The sequence below is a fragment of the Indicator indicator genome, chromosome 1, assembly GCF_027791375.1.
Source record: "Indicator indicator isolate 239-I01 chromosome 1, UM_Iind_1.1, whole genome shotgun sequence".
In the NCBI taxonomy this organism is placed as follows: Eukaryota; Metazoa; Chordata; class Aves; order Piciformes; family Indicatoridae; genus Indicator; species Indicator indicator.
Window position 1 is genome coordinate 98,315,514 of NC_072010.1, and position 23,952 is coordinate 98,339,465.

General features: G+C 46.5%; 1 protein-coding gene across 1 annotated transcript in view; it reads left to right on the forward strand.

Moving 5' to 3' along the window:
• Window positions 1-1,290: 1,290 nt before the first annotated feature.
• The window catches only part of IGSF3 (immunoglobulin superfamily member 3), a 109,052-nt gene continuing 86,390 nt past the window's right edge, over window positions 1,291-23,952 (forward strand). Inside the window, exon 1 of the mRNA XM_054391786.1 lies at window positions 1,291-1,315. Coding sequence (XP_054247761.1) covers window positions 1,291-1,315 — 25 coding nt within the window. The remainder of the gene's footprint in view (window positions 1,316-23,952) is intronic.

Genomic DNA, 23,952 nt, shown 5'->3' on the forward strand with positions numbered 1-23,952 from the left:
TTTTTTTCCCCTTAAAACAAAGGAACTCAGTTTACTACCCGCTTTCTTTCACGACCCCGGCTTCACCCGCGCCCTTGCAGCCCCACGCCTCAGTCTCCGCGGTGCCCTCCCCGACCCTCGTCCAACCAACGCCCCCACACCGCGGACCCCTCCATCCCCTGTCCTGCCCCGCAGGCCCGCAGCGCGCCCTGTCCGCCGGCCGGGAGCTGCCCACCTCCCTCGCCCGTCGCCGGGGGGGAGCGGGCGGCGGTGGGGCGGGCCGGGGCGGGCCGAGGGAGGAGTTTGGTGGCGCGGAGGAAGCGCCGGGCACCCCGCGGCGGCGGCAGCGCCGAGCGGGCGGGCAGGCAGGTGAGGGCGGCAGGCCGAGGCAAGCTGGGGGGCGCGGCGCCCATCTTATTTTTATAACTTTTCGGGGTGGGGTCTTTTTGTTGTTGCTTCGTGCCCCCACCCTGCGCCCCGCTTTCCCGTTGTGGTTTTCTTTTTTTTTCCGTGCCTTGGACGAGACGGTTTCTGTCTTTCTTCCCGCCTCTCGCCCCGGAGCCGTCGGCGCGGAGCGGCGGGGAGGGGAGGCGCGGTGGCCGCCCCGCTGCGGGGGCGATGCCCCCGCCTGCCTTGGCGCCTCCCCGTGCCGGCCCCGCTGCCTTCCCTTTGTGCCGCCGGGCCCGGCGCGACGCCTGCCCCGGCAGCTGGCGCCCCGAGGCGCCCCGCGGCGGGAGGTAAGGGCGGCCGCCGCCCCGCGCCCCGGCAGCCATGCGGACCCTGCGGCCGCAGCTGGCCTCCCTGCTCCTCCTCGGTAAGTGCCAGTTGCCGGCGGGAACGGGACAAGGGTCCTCGGGGCGAGATAGGATGGGGCGGGACCCCCAGCGGGTGTCCTCCATCGCAAGGCTTCCGGGGGTATCACCCCTGCCGAAAGTACCCCGCGCCCTCCCCCAGGAGTTTTGACGACGGGCGCTGTTCCCGTGGTCGGAGGGAGAATAAATGCATACGCATATATATGTGTGTATATATAGATGTATACGGAAAAATAAATCAGGGGTTCGTCTCTGCTTATAATACCCCGATGCTCTCCCTGGTCGAGCCCCGGGGCATGGCGCGGGGTCTGGTCGCAGCGGGCTGCCTGGGCGTGGGAGCGGAGGGATCGGGCACCTCCTTCGCGCCAGGCTCTGGCTACAACTTGGGAGGGTGAGCGGGCGGCCGGCCGGCCAGGGGCTGCTCCATGCTGGACTCAGGATGCGTCTCGAGGGGGAGTCGTGAGAGTAAGGAGTTACGGGTCGGTGTGGAGCTTGCACGATGGAGACAGAGAAGACCTGGGAAGGTAGGCTGGAGAAACGAAGTCGTCTGCTTGGCTCTCGAAGAATACGTGGGAATGTAGAAGGCAGGCAGTCCCTGCTGTTGTAAAATGCAATTTGATTGCTTTGTGCTGTCTCTCCAAACTCCTGTAGTCCCTTCTCTTCCTGCCAGCGTATCGTACCCTGTGAACCGTTAAACGTGTAGTGTTGTCCCATCCCACAAGTGCCTGCCCAGGGGACTTTACAGAATTGCGCACAGTAATCCGTTGGGATCCCACTGGTGGGTGAGAGATGCTGTGGCAATGCAAGGTCCATTGCTACAAATTTGGGAAAAGCAGAATACGAGACAATGAAAAGCCTTTCAGGTTTTTTGTGGCAGTCCATGTGCTTGGCTTAGAACTGATGAGTCGATAAGAACGTTTGTGGAAAATAACGTACGGCACCCTTGCGCTGCTTTCTGCCTGTGTCTGTACAGAGCAGCCCCGGAGTTGTTTTGATTTGCCTTTTCACTGTTAAGAATTTCTGCTGGCATTAATGGTATTGAGGGAAGAAGCAGCAAGGCTGGCAATTTTACTGTCTTGAGAATTGTCATCTACCTGCTTTGCCAATTTGGAAACAACATCTGTACTTGAATTGAAGCTGTGCTTCCATGCCTCTAATTTGTCTCTGTGAGTGTGTGGTTTTTCACGCTGTCTGTCTTTAGGAAAAGAGAGGTGACTCTTTGAAATGGTTTTGGAGGGCGTTCAAAGCTTCCCCTAACCAGTAGGTTTTTTCCCTGGGTTCTCTGAAAAAAGCCATCTTAGAGCTAAGTTTATCCAGGGTGACTTTGCTCCACGAGTACAGGCAGTCTGTTGTAGCCCACAAGATGAGTGTAGAGGAACGGCAGTTGCTCGCTGTTTTGGCTACACACTCTCAATCTCTCCTCTTGAAGAACAATAACACCATTCTGGATTAAGTCTTCCTAATATGGAGCGAGCAAGCGGTCGGTTGCCTGCATACTGTTCCAAAGCACGCCTGGCTGCTGCAGCGGCATAGCAGTAGAGGGCATCGCCTTACTGGAGGTTTCCCACGGCCGTGGAGAAGTGGGACCTGCCAGCCTGTGCTGGACACGTGTCGGAGCTCACCCCATGCCTGGCTGACGGCCAAGACTGCCCCGACGCTTTGAGTGCAGAAGCTGGTTTTTTCAGCTTGCTCTAAAATTAGCCGTAACAGGCTTTCAGCTTCCCCAGGGTGTAAGTTGCAAGGTGTCTTCTACTTGGGGAATCAATTGCTTTTTAGTGGTTCCCAATTCCCATGGACATACCTACTTCGTAAAAACGTTGTGCTGGCCTCCTTGTGTTGAACATGGGACTGTTTTCAATTGTAGGATGCATACTATGTTAATGCTTGGAGTTAGTTTTCATTTGGTGTTTTTCACCGGGATTTCTTTAGAGAGTTGTTCTACATTTGACCAGATTCTGGTTTTAACAAAACTGGGGTTGTGCGACCATTCATCAAGGCCCCAAGTTGCACAGAAATGCTTTAAGTTGCTGTTTCTACAACTTGAGACGTCATTTGGCTTAATGAGGAAAAGGCAGGAGTAAAAAGTCTTATTTTGTAATGTAAATCTCTGGCTGGCTTGAAAAGGACTGTTGCTTTCCAAACAAGTAACACTACTGCTAAGATACATGGATGAGGTAGTATGGGCTGAGTATGCAGAAAAAAATAAACACGACTCAATTTTTCCTTATCCTTTTGCAAACTCCTTAAAATCACTGAAGGAGGAATTGTGGTTGTGGAAGGAGCTGGTGGATGATTTGATATATGAAGCATTAAGTAGCTACAAGAATCCAAGTAACTGAAAACCCAGGGTTTGAAAACCTGCATCTGGGTTGGGTGTAACATTTGTAGATCTTCGCTGTTTTTTTTCCCTCTTGCTGCAGTGTTTGTTACAGAGTTCTTTAAACAAGTGGCACTTCATCACAGCAAGTACAAAATAGGAAAATAGAGCAACTGCTGTAAATAATCCTCGTGCAGCGATGAGACCATTAATACTTTTGCCAGCCAGTATTAATCCAATGTGTAGTTGCAAGATTTACCTTCTTTTTTTTTTTTTGCGGGGATGCAAAGTCTGATACTCCTCATATTTATAGTGTAATATATAGGAAACACAATAGACTTCTGGGGAGTGCTGAATTCATTCATGTCAGTGACTGGTTTATGAATAGTTCTGCTTTTGAGTCTCCTGCAGTCTCCAGAATACCACCTGTGAATGCAATTTACAGCTCTTTGTGTTCAAACATTGCATATGTATATATGTACATAGACTCATTACCTTCTTCCTCTCTCTATTCATGCATAGTAATTGGTGATTTATTTGCGATTCCTAGAGGGGAGTAGAGCCTGCGTAAGTCTTGAAACTGCATCTTTACTTGTAAATGGCATGTTGGAGTGAAATTATGATGCAGAGGTGATACTTGGAGAAAGAAGGGATGGTCTTAAAAGGCTGTATCCTGTTGGAGAAGTGGTGCTGGCTGAGAAACAGTAGTGTGCAGTTGACTGCTGCTCAAGTCACTGCTGCTATCGCACCCTCCTGCTCATCTGCTGCCTGCTCAGGTGCAGGGGCTGAGGGGAGAGTGGTTGACCACACAAGCCTAGATGCAGTAAAGCTGAAGGCTCCTTGGCTGGAGGGGAGCAGACTGGCAAAACAGCAGAGTGGGTGTTTGCACACATGGGGTTTGGGGTTGTTTGTGTTTACCAAAGCTAGCAGCCCAGGAATGTTGCTGGCGCCTCATCTGCTCCTCAATGCATTGTTAGTAGCAGTGGCCAAGATCGTGCTTTCTCCATCTGCGTCTTCCCAAAATCCTCTGCCGTGAGCTTCATTTTGCAAGCGGGTGCTGCTTCCTTCACCCTTGTGTTTTCTGCCTCTAGATCACCGTCGTCGGCAGTGCTGGACCTGGACTAATTCTAGGTGCATCAGGGTGCACTGTGGCACTGCTGCTTTTGGGTAATGTGTTGGATGAGGGCTGTGCAGATGACCCTGGCAGTTGCCTTGTTTCTGCACGGGGTTCAACTGGCTGTCTGGGTTTCCTAGGTGTGGCAGGAGGCTGCCACAGCCATTGGTGCCAGGCTGTCAGGCTCCGCTCCCAAATAATAATCCTTCATGGAGAGTCTCCCTCCCTTGCAGTGTTGGCCAGACTGCCTGACATCCTGAGGCTCCTGCAAATCCTGTTTATTTACACAGGAGGTTTTGGGTTATGCGAATTGTCATCTTTTAGTTGACCTTCCATCAAGTTAGATGTCTTTATTAAAGCAGTGTTTATTGTAAATCGAATATGTACTTGGAACACTTTTACCAAACCCATTATATAAAGTGAAAGGCAGAATAAGCAGCACTGCAGACCACAGGGCAGGGGGTGAGAGAGAGAGGGTCAAAGGGAGAGCATTGCTTCTGCATTGGGAAGCTTATTGGTTTTTTTTTTTTTTTTAGACCAGGAAACTGCTTTTTTAAAAATTCTTTTAAAGTTCTTCCTTTTGGTGTCTCTTGTCTTCTTTCTTACCCCTATAAAATCAGTTACAAATTCAGCCACTGACCTAAAGGTTGTACAGTCTAGTATGAAGCCAAAGGTGTTTCAGTTGGTTTAATTCAGACAAATCAAGAGTGCTGTATAACCTGAAAGGGTGGGTGCTTCTGACTGTCTAATGGTTAGCAATCTATAGACTCCTCACAGAAAACTATAGCAGTGGGAAAGTTGCTTGAAAAGAAAGGGGAAGTGTTTTAAGCACAGTTAGGTTTTCTTCTTGTTGCCTATGTTCCTGTCCTTGTGATTTAATTTGTCTACTGATACAAGGACGGTATCAGCCAGTATCTGGAAAGCTGCAGTATTGTGAGTTGCCTCTGCCTTTTAAGTTACTAAATACTTTTTAATGATAATTTGCTAAGTGGGTTTTGACTCCCTTTTTATATTGGCATCTCTTTCATAATCATATATAATCTTCAGGAATAGTTCTGTGGTTAAATGTTAGAAGACATTCAGCATCTGTTTCTTATCAGCTATGGAGAGGCTAAAACGGAGCCTTTCTTGGCAAAGTGGGGTTTCATTGAATTGCAAGGCAAAGAAATCAGGTGTGCAGCTACCTTCAGTGGGTCTAGGATGTCTGGGTGTGTATATGGCATTTCCAGCTCTAACCTGTTGCTCGCCCTGTCTCCCTCAGTGTACCAAGAATGTGTTTCCAGTGAGGTACATTAGTTAAGTTTTTTGTTATTAGGAGGTTAGCAAATGGCAGTGAGACAGGAGGAAGTCTTGCCTGTCCAGCTTGTGCCAAAGTCACATTTCAATAAGTAATTGAACATAAGCACAAAACTAGACCATCTCAGCTAAATGATGGGGAAGCTTTTCTCAGAAAGGGAGAGGCTTTGGCAGTCAGGACTTGCACTGTTGCTGTACAGTACTTGCATAAATATTAAAAACCAGGGCTGCTTGTGAAAGGAGTTGTTCCAGGCTAGTTCCTGCCTGGCATGGGGTGCTCACATGAGGAATTGGTTGGAGGCACTTGCTTGATACGAAAACTAACTTGGCAAAACCAGTAAATACAAAGGATTCGGGGGCCTGTCTGACTTGAAAGTAGTCCAGGTTTTCACATGGTCCCTCAGTCATTTATGGGGGACCAAGGGAAGGGAAGATGTTTGGGAGGCTGGTGACTGGAAGGCACAATGAATTAATTTGTCTGGGTTACCCTGGTTTGCTGTTCATGAACCAGGGCCTCAGTACCAGGGGTCTGAGGTATGTGTCTATTTGCCCAGCCCTGCCAAATGGATGAGGTGGATCCAATGTTTGACTGCAGTCACTTTCTTAATCGTTACTGGCCTCTGACAGAGGCTGCCTGCCCCAGCCTTCATAGTCCTGAGTCTGCAGGCTCTGGCTGAAGCCACTGCCTGTACTCTTCTGTGGCTCCTTCTATTTTACTCTGCAGCTGGTGGTTCTTTGGTGTTTCCAGGTCCAGTTCCCACTCTTGCAGGGTGATGGTCCCTAGAAAAGGAAGATGTGGCCCACTGTTAAGTGAACTGCAGAAGAAATGAGCTAAGGGAGAACAGTAGCAGGAGAAGAAAGGTGGAAAATCTAGCTGTTAAGAAAGATAGATGAGAACAGGTTCTGGAGGATAGATCTTACCAAGAGCTGAGCCTTGCACCACACCCATAGCTTTTAAAGTGTCAAAGATTCCAGAGTATAAAAGTGGAGACAGGGAGTATCCATCCTTATTTGTTCCCTTGTTCCTGAGCTGTGCACTTACCACCCCTCTTGGCTGACTTCTTTCCTATCAAGCTATTGATTCCATTTGGGACTCAAAAAATCATCTAGCACTTCTCCTGTCTCTTCTGATCTTGGCAGCTGTAATATTTGCCAGTCAGGAAGGGCTAAGAGGTTGCTGCTGCTGCAGTGCAGGAATAAGGAGATTCCTGTGCAGTTTCTGGCAACAAAATGGACCTCAATAGGATAGCAGAAACCATCAGGATCCAGAGATATGCTGCAGAGCAACTTGTGGAGCAGCTATGCAGCCATTAGGATTGTCAAGCATTACACTACTGCAGGTTTTGTTTTTCTGGCCCTTGCAAAAGAGCTCATCAGGGTCTGACATAGCTGGAGGTGATTTTGATGTACAATTGTTGTGTCACTGCTAAGTTTTGTTTTAATTAGTGGAGTCTGGAGTCAGTGCAGTTAGCCTGGTGTTCCATGCTGCACACAGAGAAGTGGATTGTTTTGCTTCCCAGCAAATGCGTTCTCCTCTGGAGTTGTGATTGCAGGGGAATAGCAGGGAATGGGTGATGCACCTGGGCTTTGGGTGGATTTTTTAGTTTCCTTTCTTTGTGGTTGTTTTCCCCCCACCTCTGCATTTGTGATACCTGCCCTGAGGCATGCTGTCACTTTTACAGCTTTTGGGTTTTGTATGGAAGTTATTAAGCCTTTTAAAGGGAGCTGGGAACACAGGATGAGCTAGATGCATTTTTCTATGGACTCTGTAATGCTAAATGTTTGTTCTGTGTTTGAGAGAAACTTGGTGCTGACCCAGTCTGCTGTGTGAAATGGATGATTTCTGAAGCCTTTAGAGAAATGGATGCTTGAAGATGAGATACTGAGTTGTCGTCCCCCACCAAAAAAAAAAAAAAGTGTTCATTTGCCTCTCAGGAAAAGAAGGGCTCTGATCTCTTATTGTAGTGTGGCTCTCTAGATTTGGCTGCTTGGATAAATTTATATTTTGATTTCTTGAATGAATCTTTCTGTCTCCATTTAGTGTCATCACCAGGGATGGAAGAATCTGCCCAGATTCCTTTGGGTCTCTCTAAAAGTGGAGCTGGGCTTTGAGTAAGAGCCACAGGATTGGGCAGGTGCTTGTAGCCACAAGTTGTCCAGAAGCTCTTTACTCTGAAAATCTGTACTGCTGAAATCTGGCACTTATTAACTCAAGTTATCCAGTACCTAGGATCTAACTAAAGGCCTGTGGCTGGCTGCCAAGCTGAAATTATCAGCCTGGGTGTCAGGCTTTCTTGCTTCCTTCTTGCTAGCTTGAAATAGGAGCTCCCAACAAGCACGTGTGCCAGCCCTTCTTCTAGTCAGGTTTCTTCTTACAGCTTTGTAAAGTGTTTGAGGTAATTATAGTACTTACTAATATTTATTCTCTTCTAAGCAATTATCTGAATGCGTTTATCTCCGGTGTGCTTTCAAAGTACTCTGCCCCTCTCACTATATAATTTCATCTCCCTGGTTCATTCCTTTCTTCTCCCTCTTCTCATACAATTCTTGGTCCTCAGCTTCCTCTGCCTTCTGAATACACTTTAAAGCTTTGCTTTCCCTTCCTGGAGGTTCCTGTACCCCATCTTCCTACTCTGCTGTCTAATCCCATTACAGAGGAGGGATGTTTGCTCTGTCTTGCAGGGCATGCTTGCTTAACTGCCCTGCCAGGTGCTAAGGTGCTTTGTAATGAAGAGCATGGACACCAAGAGAAATCGGGCTGGCATCATGCCATCTCCCAGCTTTCTGCTGACTGCTTGTGACCTGCACAGTATCTTAAGAGCTCCTGCTGAAGGGTTTGACCTTTATGCCTGCAGTGTTATCCAGCATCTACAGCGGGAGTCGCAGCATGCAAATTCCAGTGCTTCCTCTGACTTGTGATATAATTGTAGATAAGTCACTCTGTGTGCTCTCGGCTCCTTGAAGTTGAGAGTGTGGCTTAAAAGGTATCATGGGATTTTTCTGGAGGAAAGGTGGAATGTTAGAGCTGAGATTTCACTTGCTGTTGTTAAGCAAGCAGGCTTCTTTTTTCTTATAAGTGTTGGGACTATAGCGTGGAAGAGATTGTTATGCCCTGATTGATTTCACTCTTTGTGTTAGGAAAAGAAGAAAATTGATTTTTACTTGGAGCTCTGTGATGTTACTTACCTGCACAAGCTCTCTCACTTACCCTAGGTGATTTGAACCAGCCTCTCTTTGCCACCCCATTACACTTGTGGGGTGTAGCCCATGTGACTGTATCTGGGGAGCTGCTGGGATTCGTTCCAGCTGTCAGTGTTACAGCAGCACAGTTAATCTATGGGTCACCGGCTTGTAGGAAGCTGTTAGCTCTAATCAGTCCCATGCCATGAGCTAGTTGGCAGGTAAATCTAATCCAGAGTCTGTAGCTGCCAAATGCTTTAAGGTGCCAAGCACTTGCTCCTTTCTGCTGTAAATAAGAGAGATGAAAAAGATCGGCTTCAGCTGCCCTTGCCTGCAAGCAAGGATCAGAGTTCAGTCTTGGGTGCTTGTGCTGTGGAGGGGCAGAGGTTGTCCAGAGCCTGAAAGGCTGCAAGGTAGCTGTACATCAACTTGCTTGTCTTCATGTGTAGATATCAAAACACTTTCCTTTTTCTCACCTCACATCTTCCCACCACTTTCTCCCCACCTCGAGGGGGGTGTTCAGAGGTTGCCTCTCCTGTACTGCTGTACTCCTCATTACACCTGGAGTATAAAGAGACCCTATCTGCATTCTTGTATGTGTTTTAAGTGCTGCCTGAGATACCTAACTTTGTTCTGTTCTTTCCTAGTGTCTTCTGCTCTTACACCCCATCCACTACTCTTGAATTTTTCACCTGTGCCTGCAGCCTCAGCTTTAACCCCTTTCTCCTCCATAGTTGAGAGCTCTCTGACATGCTTGGAAGAGCATCTGCTTCTGATGCTGAGTGAGAGCTGAGGCCAAAAACTTGCTTCCTCTGCAGCTTCCTCTGCCTTTGTGGGCCAAGTCATGGGAAATGATCCTAATTATCTTTTAAATGGGATAACTTTACAAAAGTAAAGGATGAAGACTGCCAGTTGCTATGCACATGGGTCTGCTATTTGCTTTGCCTTGGGTTCTCCCTGGGAACTTGGCAGAGGACTCTCACTGCCTTGCAACCACCATGCAAAGGAAGGACGGTGCTTGCTCCAGCAGCTGTTGATATTTGTGCCCTGTCCTAGTCCTTGGGATGATTTTTCTTTTTTTTTTTTTCCCCAGGCTTTGCAGGGGAAAGGGTGGCAGCAAACATATAGTAGCTAGGAGGTCGGTTTACTTCTGACAAGAGGGGGAGAGCCATCTGAGACTTCCCAGAGGTGCGTGGAGTGGTGTAGGGTACGCCAGGGATCTGCTGCTTCTTCTCGGAGGTCTGCCCATGGTCAGTCTGTTCCTGACTTGGTTTGTTTTAGAGGAGGATGTAGGGATGAGAGGGGTGAACATGAGGAAAGATTTACTGTGTGTCAAATACCTAATAGCTGCTCTAGAAGATCCACTGGGATACACTAATAAAAGCATCCTAATGATCCCGATGTAATGGGTTTGAGCCTTGGAAACTTGCTTGCTGGAAAGGGCAGCCTAGGGCTTTGTGCTCAGCTCCTGGAGAAAGGAGGGCTGGGGCAGGTATCATGAGTCGGCTCTTTCGGGTGCTGGTGGGTACCCATCCCTCTGTGAGAAGAAGCTGGAGGGAAGCCACACACAGGTCTTTGGTATGGCAGAGGAATGACTTGGGAGGCTTATCCAAGCACCAGCTAGTAGTCTGAGCACAAGGTAACTTTATGGAGACATTTGAGTGTTGGTGAAAGAGAGGGAGGTGCACATAGGAGTGTGGCCACAGCTGAGGTCAGCAGTCTCTAAACATGTCTGCTGGCAGCACATGCAGGAAGGAGGGGTGCTGGAGGTTGTGACTCCCACCCTGGCTGCAGGAGCAGTACATAGCTCTGCTGTTCTCATTTCTTCTAATCACTGCTGTTCCTGAGGTGGCAACATCTTGCTTCTTCCTCTAGGCACTGTTAGTGGCCTGGAAAAGAGATGGGGTGTTCCTTACCTGAAAAACCGATTAATGCAAGGTTCACGTGAGAAAGGTGGGCTCATCAGTCCTGGAAGATGCCAGTGAAGCCATGAAGACCACTGAGATAGATGGGAGGGGTCAGAGTGAGGGTAGAAGACAGCAGGAATCCAGTTTTTCAATGAATGGATGGATGTAGTGGAACTCTGGAACAGGTTGCCCAGGGAAATGGTTGAGGCCCCATCTCTGGAAATACTTACAGTGAGGCTCAACAGGGCTCTGGGCAACCTGATCTAGTTGTGGATGTCCCTGCTTTCTGCAGAGGGGGTTGGACTAGATGACCTATGGAGGTCCCTTCCAGCCCAGCCCATTCTGTGATTCTGTGTAAAAGAAATGCATGTGTGCTATCCTGGAAGTGCTGCAGTAGAGGTTCTCTGTAGTTACTGGGGTGATTAGCATCAGTTTCTCAATCACTGTCCATATGTGCGTGCGAGTCTTGAGTGTGGGTAGGGTGAAGTGAGGCTTCTGGGGAAGTGTGCTAGCGGGAGGCCAAAAATAAATTATCAGAAGAAAGATTTGAGAAGTTAATAAAACTAAACAGATGTATGCAGCTCTAAGAAAAGGGTGTCATATTTGAAAGCATATTTTTGAAAATCCATTTGCTTAGTCATCTTACAGATAACTTAGCTATTTTTACCTACTTTTTCTCTGATGACACTTCGCTGCCTATGTAATGGGTTTGGCATCTGCCCTCTATTCCAGTGTACAGGGAGAATCTGCTGATTTTTGAGTTATCTTTGTAGAACTGCTATACCTCTTGGCTGCAAAATAAGTAAAATGCTGTTCTTAAAACTGTTTTAAAGGAGCATGGTTGGCATTATTGCCTTTCCGATCTTTTTTTTTTTTTTTTTGAACCCATCTCCCATGTCTGCAATCAAATTTGAATAGAGAATATATTCCCTTGCCATTTCAAGTGTAATAAGGATCGTTCTCTCAACTACTCCAAGTGGAAAAGTAGTGATGTTTGGGTTCAGCACGGTAATCTACTGGGGAATGAATGCAAGATCAAGGGCATTTGCAGATTTTTTTTTTTCTGTATGTTTGCAGGGGCTGTGGCTTTGCTAGCAGGTTGTTCACAATTGATAGCTTAGATTGCCTCTCTTACAGGCATCAAGATTTGCATCTTGCCATTCGTGTTTGATCTGCATGTGGTGATGAGAGCTGTATACTCAATTCTGAGTATGCTCAAGACTGAGTAGCAGTCTGCAATCGTTAGGACAATGCTTAGACCCCAGAGGCTTTTTCCATGTTTTTATCCTATTTCAGTAACTATGTCTCTTGTTATCTTGTTCCTGAATATTTTCTCTTGTAAGAGGAGACTGTTTGTTGCAGCTGTTAAATCTCAAATGTCTTGAATGTCCCTTAGGGAAGCGGAGGAAGAGTTCCTGAGGTTTCTGCATAAGTACACTATAGAAACACCTATGTGTCTTTCCCAAGTATACAGCCATCAGGTGTTACTCGTGCTTTCTTAATCAGCTGATGGATTCTGGCTGCTTCAGCCTGCCATTCCTCCCTTCTGCTAGTTTGCTGTGTTGAAGGGCTTAGTAAGGGACCTGGAGTTTCTCTTTCTTTGGCATGTAATGGTACTGGACACCTCTGGTTGCTTTTGTGAGATCAATGTAGCTAGGAGATGTCAAAGGAAATTATGGATGTTTGTTTAGTCTCCTGGCTGGATATAACTATGTGGGTTTTAGTGAAATGGGCATTGAATAAACATTGGGTAGATCTCCTAGGACTAGTGCTGCTTAGAAGCCAGTGTCAGCAGCCATGCTTATCTTCATGGCAGGATTTAAAAAACCCCAAACGTTTGTATGAGAAGAGTTTTGTACCCTGTGTCTGATTTCCATCAGTCAGTGGTTTGTAATGTTCCTCTTTATGTTTCCTTTAAAGCTAGCTGGCCAACCTTACGATCATTTGAGTACAATTCTCCAAAGACCATATTGCTTTCAGAATTTCTTCTTTTCCTCTTTTTCACAGTGCTGGTGACTAATCCAGGTGCAGGAGCGACTCCATTGTGCTGGAGTCATTCCCTGAGCATGCAGGAGCCCCTTGATCCTGCCTGGAGAGACATGTTGGGCCATATTCATTCTGCTTTGTTATAGGTGGTAGTGGCTGAGCGGGCCTAGCTCTGGCAGGGAACCAGTGAGTCTGTAGCCTCCCAGACAGGAGAGAAGCTGAGCTGGGAGCTGCCAGCATCCCTTATCTGCAGCTCTGTCCCAGCTGGAGACAAGATGGTCCCTTCCTCCTTGTGACCTGGCCCAAGATGGAAATCTGAGCAGTGTGTGCCACAATCCTCTTGCTCTTGCTACCCCTTTGGGTTGTCCAGGATGCCCTGGTGGCAGGAAGCCCCAGCAAAGAGGGAGTGCTGTGTTCCCCAGGGCTTGGTGGGGAGCTGGCAGCTTCAGTGGCCCTAGTGGCACCTCCTCAGCCCAGGATGATTGTGGCTTTGGGTGCCAGGGGTGGCTTTTGTGTGATGTGGGACATGTACCAGTGGCACCCCGGCCTTACCTCAGAAACTTGAGCAGAGCATGTAATTTTTTGCATCCATGTCTGAAGGTGGTATTTTGTAGCTGCCATGGTCAGATACTCTGGAAGCTGTGCTAGTGGGTGCTTAAATGCAAGCTGTGTCAACCATCACCACTTGTAGTCCACTGCAGTAAACTGAGGAGGGAAGATGGCATCAGCAGCTGCTTTGGACTTGCACTTCCCAGCTTCTTGGCCCTGCCTCGTTCTCCCTCTCTTCTCCCTGTCTTTGAAATGGTCTTTTCTAGTTCTGTTGGTCTCCAACAGGTCTGGAGCGTGTGTGGCAGTTTGGTGTGGTTGCTCTATCTGTTCAGCTTGCATCAGTCACTGTTGAGGCTTATAATCAGTGTAAAATCTCTGGGGCACAGCTCTTTACAGAAAAAAAAATCCCACCCTTCCAGACTTGCATCAGACAAGAGTTTTATTCTCATTAATTGAATTCCTCTAGAGTCTGATAACTTGGGCATGTTCAAATCAGATAAATAAAAAGCCTCCCTCCCTGATAGCTATGTAAGCCTTTCCTTAACTCCCTGCTCAGAGGGGACTCGGCTCTGCTAAGTAAGGAGCTGAAGATCAAAACTTCTGCATACATCTGCTCAGCGGGGACTGTAGGCAGGAGGATGCTCAGTGTGGTGTATTGGCAGAGGAAGGGTTTACCTCACACACCCTTCCACTCCTCCTTTTCTCGGTTGATTGGAAAGATTTTTGTGTGTGTGTGTGTGTGTGTGTTCAGTGAAAAATGCTGTTTAGTCACCCACAGATGCATAGTCTGTGTCTAGAAACTGGGGACAGTGCTTTCTTCCAGACCTTCAGGTAAACCTGCAGCCTTATTGAAGAGGCAAGTCTGCTCTTGCTGAAGTCAGGGTGTATTGCCTTTGGAGACTCTCTTGGGCTGTGCTGCCCTGTCTTGTCACGTGAGTGCTGAGATGCATTGCTGTGGGAGGCAGGAGGGCATCTGGACTTGTGCCAGAGGTGTGATGTTGCTGAGCTGATGCTGTCATCCTGAAAAAATCCAACTTGCAGCTTTTTCCAGACTCCATACATCAAGTCAAACTTGTGGTTGTTCAGGTTGTGTCCGTGTCTGCCTCACATCTCTTGTATGTAGTTGTTGTCCTGATGCTGAAGGCTAGGCCCCTCTCGTTCAGCAGGTGCTGTTGGTTAGTCCTCCTGATGTCGAGATCGCCCATGTCATGACAAGGTACTTGGTTTGCCAGCCAGGCTTTTGCTTGTCTTTATTTTCAGCCAATGCCACTCTCCCACTTTGGGGCCTTCCCCATCACCTACCACCCTTGGTGCCACCTTTCTTTTTGTACCCTGGACTTGGATTTCCCCCTAAGCTTCTTCTTTGTTGGTATTTGTATATACCATACCACCGACACAGTGGCATCTGCCCCCACCCCCTGGGACACTTTTTCCGCCCTCTCTCCTGTCTCACAGCCGCCACCATCTGCTGCCTCTGTTCCTGCTGTCGTGCAGTGGCGTGAAGCCGACATGAGTCCTCTGACTGTGCTGACCTCTCCATCTTGGTGCTTGGCTCCTTCCCTCTACCTTGTTTCCCATAAGAGCTTAACTTCTCCTGCTTCATGGAATGCTACTAATAATACTTTGCCCCCAGCCTGGATAGCCCCTTCTCCACCTTCAGATTTGTTCCCCAAAAAACTTAACGAATTTAGGAAGAGGACTGGCATGCAAATGAGGGCATGCCTTTATCTGGGGGTTCGTCCTGTACTCCCCTCTTTATCCATGCTTTTCACGAAGGTAGATTTTCTAACTCTTCTGCTTTCCTGAAGGATCATATCTCATTTTCCCTTGTCTCTGTTGTTTGCTTTGCTACTTAAAGCCTGTCTCGCTCAGTGCAAAGCTGCTTTATCCCCTCCTTCAGCAGCTGCTCTGTCCTCCACAAGCCCCATGAGATGCTCTGTCTGGAGCATTTGCCTCCCAGCTCTCTGTCAGTTTAGTCCTTCTCTGATTTACTTTGCAAGGGTTTTCTTAACAGCCCACACTGCTCTACATCTCAGTTGTGATCCAGTGTTGCCTTCCTTGACTTAACAGTTGTCATTGCCTTAACTAGTTCTTGTCTCTTTCCAGAACAGTTTCTTCCGAGTCCTGTTTTCTTTGCCTTCTCCTGTCTCTGTGACAGAGGTTTCCTTACATCCTCATGAGGATAACCCTGCTCAGCTTCAGGGTTTGAATATTTTTTTGTTTGTTTTTCCCTCTTGTCTGTATGGGGCCTATTTTGCAATGCTGTCCACTTACAATCCTTGCCCCTTGGTAATTTTATCCACTAATAAAAATTGGACTGGCATCTCTCTGCTGATGTTATGAGTTCTTAATCCTGTTCAAATTAAAATCTCGACCTCTGTCTCTGGCACTTACTTACATGCACATGCAGGCACCTGAGTCTTTCTGCTTAAGAAGTGTAAACTGCAGCATTTTCCATCCAGCTCTGCCTCTGAAATTTGTTCAGGTTTTTTTGTGGTTTACTCATTTGTCTGAAATTTTAAATTAGTTCCTCCTACTCCTCTGCCCTGCCAAATACATGATGCTTGCCTTCCCTTTAAAAGCCCTTAGCCTTGTACTACCTCTTCTTTTTCTAGCACTTCTTCCTTCTGTGTGGTTTTCTATTCCCAGCCTCTGCCTCCTGTTGGATTTCCTCAGGATGGTTTATCCGATCATGCTGCTTTGTCTGTCGCCCCTTCCTGGATAACCTGGCAGTCCTTTGGCCGGTTTCACGCAAATTTGATGGGAGCAGAGAGCTTGGAAAGAAATGTGTTCCTGCAAGTCTTGTGAAGAGTAGATAGCTAAGTTGGGGATGTGGGTCTTGGGTGTGTGGCAGGAAACTTAAGGTGACAGTTTTCTTCAAGGGCTCTAGCAATGCCTCAAAACGACTGTGCCAGCTGCAGGAGAAGCTCCAGCTGAAGCTTGCAGTCAAATCATTAGTCTTCGAGACAGCCTCCCTCCTGAAGGCACAGGAAGCTAGGCTTCATTAAGTCTCCTGTTCTTAGGGTTGTTTGCTAAAACCGGTGGCTTGGAGCTGTTTGCTTCGGCATGACTGGGAGGAACCTGCAGCAAGCACCTGCAGCACTGCTTCGCCTGATGTCTTGCTGCAAGGTCTGTTACAGACCAACTGTCAGGGTCTCCAGGAGAGAGACCATGGCGCTTCCTCATGCAGTGCTTTGCCCTCCTGTTCCCCAGCCTCTCTCAACCCATCTGCTGCCTCTCTGAAGGTGCTGTCTCACAATGTGGCTGAGCTGGTAGAATATCCCAGCTTCTAATGAAAAGGGTTGTTTCCCCCAAGCCCCAAAGGAAAAATGTGTTCTTGCTGTCTTAGTGGAAATAATTCTTTCCTTGGGTGATTCTTCTTTCAGCTCATTGAGGGTCAAGCATGGGGAGAAGAATATGTGTGTTGCTAGGAATAAAGCCAGTGAGAAAGCAAGACTGCTTGCTTTTTTTTCCCATGGCATCTGGTCCCTAGATCGGCTTAGACTGCATTGTGAAACCAAATTTCTAAACTGTATTTCCTGGGATGAGGGTGTTTCTGCTGCTATTTTCTCTGTAAAGGAGTTGGCACAGTGAGGCTGCTCTGAGTAGATGCTTGGTGCTGAGCTAAGGTAATAAGCCTACAGCAGTGCTGTGTGGAATGTCCTTCTTAAAATGGTTAAGGTTGGAATTGACCTTTGCAGGTCATGTGGTGCAATCCCCCTGCTGAAGTAGGACCATCTCAGAGCTGTTACTCAGGGTCATGTCCAGACAGTTTCTGAGTATCTCCAAGATAGAGACTCTACAACTTTTTTGGGGCAGCCTGTGCCAGTTACTTGTCCCAGCTTTCAGTTTTTTTGTGATGTTTTGTTTTGGGTGTGGGGTTTTTTTTTCTTTGTTGTTGGGTGGGGTTTTTGGTTTGGTTTGGTTTTGTGGGGTTTGGTGGTGGGTTTTGTTGTGGGTGGTGGTGGGTTTTTTTGTTTGCTTTTGTTTGTCTGTTTTAAAGAAAAATGGAAATTAAAAAAGTTTTCTTGTTCTGTGCAGCTGGTCAGTCTCCCCTGGTGTGTGGGGTTATTCCTACCCAGGAAGAAGAATTACATCTGATTGCCCTTCTTACTCATTGGTAATAGCATCATGTTATGAATGTGTGTAGAGGGAATGATTATACTTTTATTTCTCCCAGACTGTAATCAGTAGTAATGTAAATGCTTCTGCATTTATCTTTGTTGTTTTTATTTGTTTGTTTGTTTGTTTGCTTGTTTTATTTTCCAAATACTAGGAAGCACCTGTCCTCCCATTTGAAGTGGGAGCCTTGGTAATTTGGTGACAACTGCTGATAGTCTCTGTAGCATGTCAGACTCATAAATTACAGTGTAAGGAGATGAAGAGTTCTGACATCTTAATTAGCAGGTAGCTGAAGAATCTCCCTGGATCTGTGTCTCTTTCAGGGATGGTGTCTAACTGATTCACAGAGGTTTTGAGAGGCAGCATCTTGCTGGTGCTTAGCAAATAGAACACAAATCAGAAGGAAATAGAAACTGTCTCTGTTGTACATTCATTATTGTATTCTTGTGATCCTTTATGGTGGGATGTGAAAATTTAGAGAAATGCATGCTTTTAGCCAATATCCTTGACTTTGGGGATAACTTGGTTTGCTGTTTACCTGAAAGCTCATTCTGCTGGAGAAGAGGTACAAGATGGCAGCTTTGCCTTGTGAATTGAATGTTCTCTCATGCTAATGGAAATGAATGAAGGACACGAATGTTTCTTTAGTGTGCTGGAAGAAAGTGGAATAGATTGCTCATGGCCACATCAATTTCAGGATATTACGCATGCTTCAGTGTCATTTCTTCAGAACCATATGCTCAAAAGGAGGTAGGGAGACAGTGCAGAGGCCCCAGAGCTGACATGCTGCAGGAACAGTGTTCTTTGGTAGTGTTCTTTGGATGTGTGACATGGCAATTTGTGACAGGTCTTCAAACCTGTTGATGTCTAACAGGTTATTGTTAAGTGTCTCTCCTTAGATTTTTGGGTTAAGCAGTTCATAAATGGGTACTTGAGGGTGCTGATTTGGAGGCTGAAAAGCAGATATTCTGGCCCTACCCATAACAAGCATGTAAATAAAGTTCATAGAGACAGGCTGCTGAATGCCTGCCTACATGCCATCCTTATCAAAGTAAGGGAAAACTTGGAGTCACTTGGGGCAAGGGGAGGGGAAGGAAGCAGTTTCCAGGAGTATGGAAAGATGGGCCAAAACACTGGAGTTTCTCTTCAGAGGAAAAGAGATGTGCTTGTATGTGCTCCTTCCCTCAATTTGTTTTCAATGAAAAAATTTAAGAAGCTTTGCTTTTCTTCAGGAGAAGCAAATTTTAGGTAAGGTAAGGAAGCAAGCTTTCTGTGGATCAGAAGTACTTTGAGATGCTTCTGCATGAAAGAGGGAATTCCTTTAATGAAAGGCTGGGTGGTAAATGCTGTTTCCTTTTGGCAAGGATAATTTGAAGGTGAGATTTGGGAGTCTGCACTTTCCTGGGAGAGTGTTTTAAGTGTCTGGCATGTTGTGAGGTGAATTACAGCAATAACAGGGACATGTAGTTGTTTAATCTTGGGGGGATTGCAGAGCATGCAGGAAAATGAAAAAAAGAAGGGACATTAAAACATTATTGACTGTGAAACAAAATGAAGTTTCATATTGTCTGAAAGTGACTGATCACACAAGGAATAACGTTTGACAATTTGAAGAGTGACCCTGGCTGTTGAACATGTAGGACCTGAAGACTAAAGAAGGATAATAAAAAGAAATACAGAGGCTTCAGGGCATAATGAACTATGTCAGAAATTTCCTGCCTAGCTTTGTTGCCTGAACAATTTCATTTCCCCTCCTTCTCTTGATAGGTTGGGAACACATACCAGCTAAGAGTTCAGTGGTCTGAAATGGGTTTTGATGCTTCATAACTTTGGTACTATCATGGCAATGCTGAATCTTTTAGAGGTCTGGGAGCAGTACTGGAGACGCCAGGGTAAATAGTGTGTGCTTGTATTTTAAGAGCTAAAAGAACAGAAGGAGAAACCCCAGGAATCTTGGGAAACTTCATTTTTTGTGCAGGTCTGTGCTAAATCTTAGAGTGGAGTACCTGTGGTTACAGCTTCAAAGCCCAGACTGGGAAGGCAGTAATGAAGCCATCTCTGCTTTTCGTTGGAAAATACAAAAGTAGACATTGCCTTGGGCATTCCAGCAGGCCACTGTAAATGTTGCTGTGTCTTGTAGTGTTTAACCAGACCTGGAACAGCAGTAGTGATTAAGCCACTAGGGCATCTGTTCAGTGGGTTGTATGGAAAAAAGGTGCTCCTAAGAAAAAGAGACAAGGAGCAGTGCAAGTTAGAAGTATTGTATGGGCAAACCAACACTTCCTGCATATTCTAAACATGAGTGTAATCTGCCAGGGGGCTTCTGATTGCATATTGTTTCAGCTTGCAATGTGCTCTTGTAGCCAAGAGGGCCAATGGAAGGTGTGGCTAGTAGTAGGTCAAGAGAGGTTCTCCCGTCTACTCTGCCCTGTGGTGAGGCCGCATCTCAAATATTGTGTCCAGTTCTGGGCCCCTCAGTTCAAGAAGGACCTCAGGGAACTGCTTGAAAGAGTCCAGCACAGAGCTACAAAAATGATTAGGGGAGTGGAGCATCTCCTGTATGAGGAGAGACTGAGAGCTGGGTCTCTTTAGCTTGGAGGAGACTGAGAGGTGACCTCGTTCATGTTCATAAATATGTAAAGGGTGAGTGCCAAGAGGATGGAGTCAGGCTCTTCTCAGTGATGTCCAATGACAGAACAAGGGGCAATGGGTGGAAGATGAGGCATAAGAAGTTCCATGGAAACATGAGGAAAATTTTTTTTCACTGTGAGAATGACAGAACACTGGAACAGGTGGCCCAGGGGTGTTGTGGAGTCTCCCTCTCTGGAGATATTCAAGACCTGCTTGGGTGTGTTCCTCTGTGATCTGGTATAGGTGATCCTCCTCTAGCAGGGAGGTTGGACTGGATGATCTTTCAAGGTACTTTCCAGCCCCTGACGTTCTGTGATTCTGTTTTCCCTGTGATAAGGGTTATGATGGTATGGTGTATGAAGAACATGCTGATCTGAGAGTTGGGAAAGACTTATATTCACAGGACCGACTACCTTGTGTACAGAAAACAGCTTGTACTGCTGCTGGAGCTCTCTGCTGATCTGTGGGGTTAGTCAGAACTGGTATCTCTTTTGGGGAATACAAGGTTTGCATATTATAAGGGATTCTTTTTCTCCGCATTTTGGCAGGAAAGCAGTCAAACTATAATAAGCAGTAAGCGTGTTGCACAAAAATATTTTAGCCCACAACAGTAATTTACCAATATGAATCTGAACCAATGGGACAGTCAGCTCAGAATTTCTCTTGTACATCAGCACTATTGTTATTCACCTTTTACATCGGGTACACCTTGATCCACCAGCTTCTTCAAAGATGGGGTGAAATAAGGAGGCAGAGCACTGAGCTTGGGAGCTCAGGGACCTGTGTGCAGAAAGGCTGCCCTGTCACCCTCCTTCCTTTGTTAATGTGGAGTATCTGTCACTTTTTTCGCTGACCACAGGCATGGCTGTCAGGCTTCTGGATGCTCGACTCTGTGACTTATCACAGTAAAGCTATACTAGATTAAAGAGTAATTTCAGACTTTAGTGCAGCAAGTAACTTTTAAATCTACTTTCTGGTGGGATGATTGAGAACAGAACTGTAAGAGCAGGGAGGTCTCATATGGGACCCCCCCATGGCAGGTTCATCTCCAGCTATGGTATTCCTGAAGAAAGTACATGTCTTTCAGAGGGTGCTGTTGAGTGACAGATTTCAGTCTGACAAAGCAGTCTTTATGCTACCTCATTTCCCTTGCTTCTGGAAAGTTAAAAATGTGCCTAGCTCCCATGTCCAACCTGAATCTCTGCTGTTCAAGTCTGAGCCTATTGTTTCTTCTCTTCTGAGTTTCCAGTGTATATAATGAATTATTCCTCCCTCCTTCCAGCATTTTTAGAAGTTTAAAGGTTGTAGTAATAGACAAGATCTGTGGCTCAAGAAGGTGTCATTCTAAGGTGATACTAAACCAAGTGAATCTTAACATGCATAATTGTAGACATGGAGAAGGAGCAGATAGAAGGATGTGACATCCATAGAGTATGAGATTTGCCTTTTAAATAAATAAATAAATCACAAGGGCAAATCACATTTAACACTGTGCAGCTGCAGAATAACAATGCTGTACTGGGGAAAGTAAGAAGTTGTCTGTCAATATAAGGACCAGATCTGAGACGAACCAAAGGATGAAAAATGGCTCTGATCTTGGCAAGGGAGTTGGATGTCTGACTGAATGCATAATAATTATAGCAGAGGTACAAGACCTCTTTTGCAGTCAGAAGCTGGGAAGCTAGTCACAGGCCAGAATAATCTATGGTGATTAAAAGAAATGTCACCTCTTTCATATTTATTGAAAACATTTTTCTTAAAAGACAGTAAACATCTGCTGTAGAAGTGAGTGGCTGGAAGACAGAGCAGCTAGCAGAGATGAGTGAGAGCAGTTGTGTTGGAAGAACAAAGAGTTTCATTGGCAGCTCCTGTCTCGTTTGCCCATGCTTTGATATTTCCTTGCTGATTGTGATATTTCCATACCAATTATTGTATAAAATGGTCCTGGCTGACCTCTCTACTTAGCCAGCAGTAGGAGAAATTTGAATGAGGAATTAATAGCATTTCAAGTTGGTTCAGGAAGGATGGTCCATGTGCTGAGAGTGGTGGGATGGTGACAGGAGTGGAGAAGGAGAAAAGGGGATGGGGTACCCTTGGTAACATGATTCAAACATCAAAGCAGAAGGGTGGAGGGTAGGGACAGAGTTGTTCTGCAGGTGGCTCCAGCTAGCCTTTCAGTGAACTCTCTTGACATGACAAAAAATGCAGAAAAAAGCGAAATACTGTATTTTCCCAGAATGAGGCTTTACAGTAATTGGGGACGGGGAGAGAGGGAATGAGGGTTGCCGCATGTTTCCTTGTGATAGCATTGTTGTTTTTTTCCATCTGGCAGCAGGTTGCAGTATACAGAGATTGTCCCTGCTGTGATTCATTTAAGCAAAAATTAAGCCTGAACCCAATTCTTATTTGTGTATGTTAACAGGAGATTTCACAGAATAGCAGGTGTGTGTAGCTAGATGATTGCTCCAACAGGCAACACCAAAACAGAGGCAGAGTCTCTCATAGGGACTGTGTTAGTCTTCAGACAGTGAAAAATGGCCATTTGGGGAAGTGTTCTCAGTGGCTGGACAATGGTGAGCTTGGAAGATCCTTCTTGAAACAAAACATTGTTTTGTGGATATTGGTCTTTGCTTTTTCTGTGAACTCCACAGCAGGGCTAAGAAAGGGCTGGTCTTGGCAAGAGCCGTCTGCATCCTTCCTGAGGGACAGAAGGGAGAGAAGGACCACCTGGGAAGCATCATGCCTAAGGGAGACTGAAAAATTAATTGCAATTAAGATGGAACATGAGCTTGGAGGATGTTAACTGTCCCTCAGTGACTTGCTGGAAGCAAAGACCTGTGCAGGGCATGATGTCTGTTACGGGGTAGGGGAATGGAAATGCTGAGGGAGAATGATTTGCAGCGGAAGCCCTGCTTGCTGGGCTACAAGTAACTGTGCACCCTGTTAACTCATGAAAGCAGTCTGCACACAAACTGCTGCAGATTGAAGGCTGCTTCTACCTGCCCTGCTGTTCCCTGTTGCCTGCTACCTGTGAGGCATAGGCTATGGCATCATCCTGCAGTGCTGCCATCCTTGTTTGTGGTGGTCTGTGAATGTATGGGAGGCAGAGGGGAAGCAACAAATTAACAACACTAGTTAATAAAGCCACAACACCCTTGGACTGGCTGAAAGCAGTTTCCTTGTGGGTATGGCATCCTTTGCTCACCCATGCTTACAGTGGGGTGCAGGTGTGCCTGCTGCCTCTTGTGGCATTGGGCCAGGGGTGAAGATGCTGAGCACAACCAGACAAAGAGTTAGCTGGCACTTGTCTCTCTTCAAACTGTATCACACAGTGCATTGGAACACAAAGGGTAGCTGGGTGGCAAACCTGGGCTCCTGCACTGCTTTTGCCTGAGCAAGCCTGTGACAGGGCAGCAGTTGCCACAAGCTGTGATGCACTTGGTGCTTGCACCTGCTCTTCGGTTTTGTGTGCCCAGAGCATCTTTCAAGCTAGGAAGTAGATGCTTTAGCATAACTGCTCTTTAACACTTGTCTTTATTGCCTTCATTACTGGGGACTGTCTGCCAGGTCCTGTGGTCTGCTGCAGATGATAATTTGTCATAGCCAAATAGGATTTATGCATGATTCCCTTCCCTGCACAGGCTCCTGTTTCAGTTTTGTGGGTGTTTTGGGGGAGCCAGTTCAGTTGGCTGTGTTCAGAGATAACTTCACTTCCAGAGAAAAAGCTGAAATGTGTTGTTTTTTTTTTTTTTTAGCTTCTGTTTTGTTATAGCCAATGCATAGTCCACAGACCAGACATGACCCATATGGTTAAAACAGTCCCCAATGACACAGGTTGTGAAAGAGGTATGAGGACAGCTGGTTCAGGCTAAGGGTGTCCTCCATTTAGCTCAGTATCATGTCTCAAAAAGTTGTAGGCAGACAGCTATGCAACTGTAGCTTGTTTGGGGAGCCTCCCAAACTTGGTGTGATCTACCTGTTTAGTAGTCCTCTTTCAAGTACTTGTCCCACTCGCACTTTGACCTGTGTAAACTTTCCATATTCACAGCATCTCTCAAC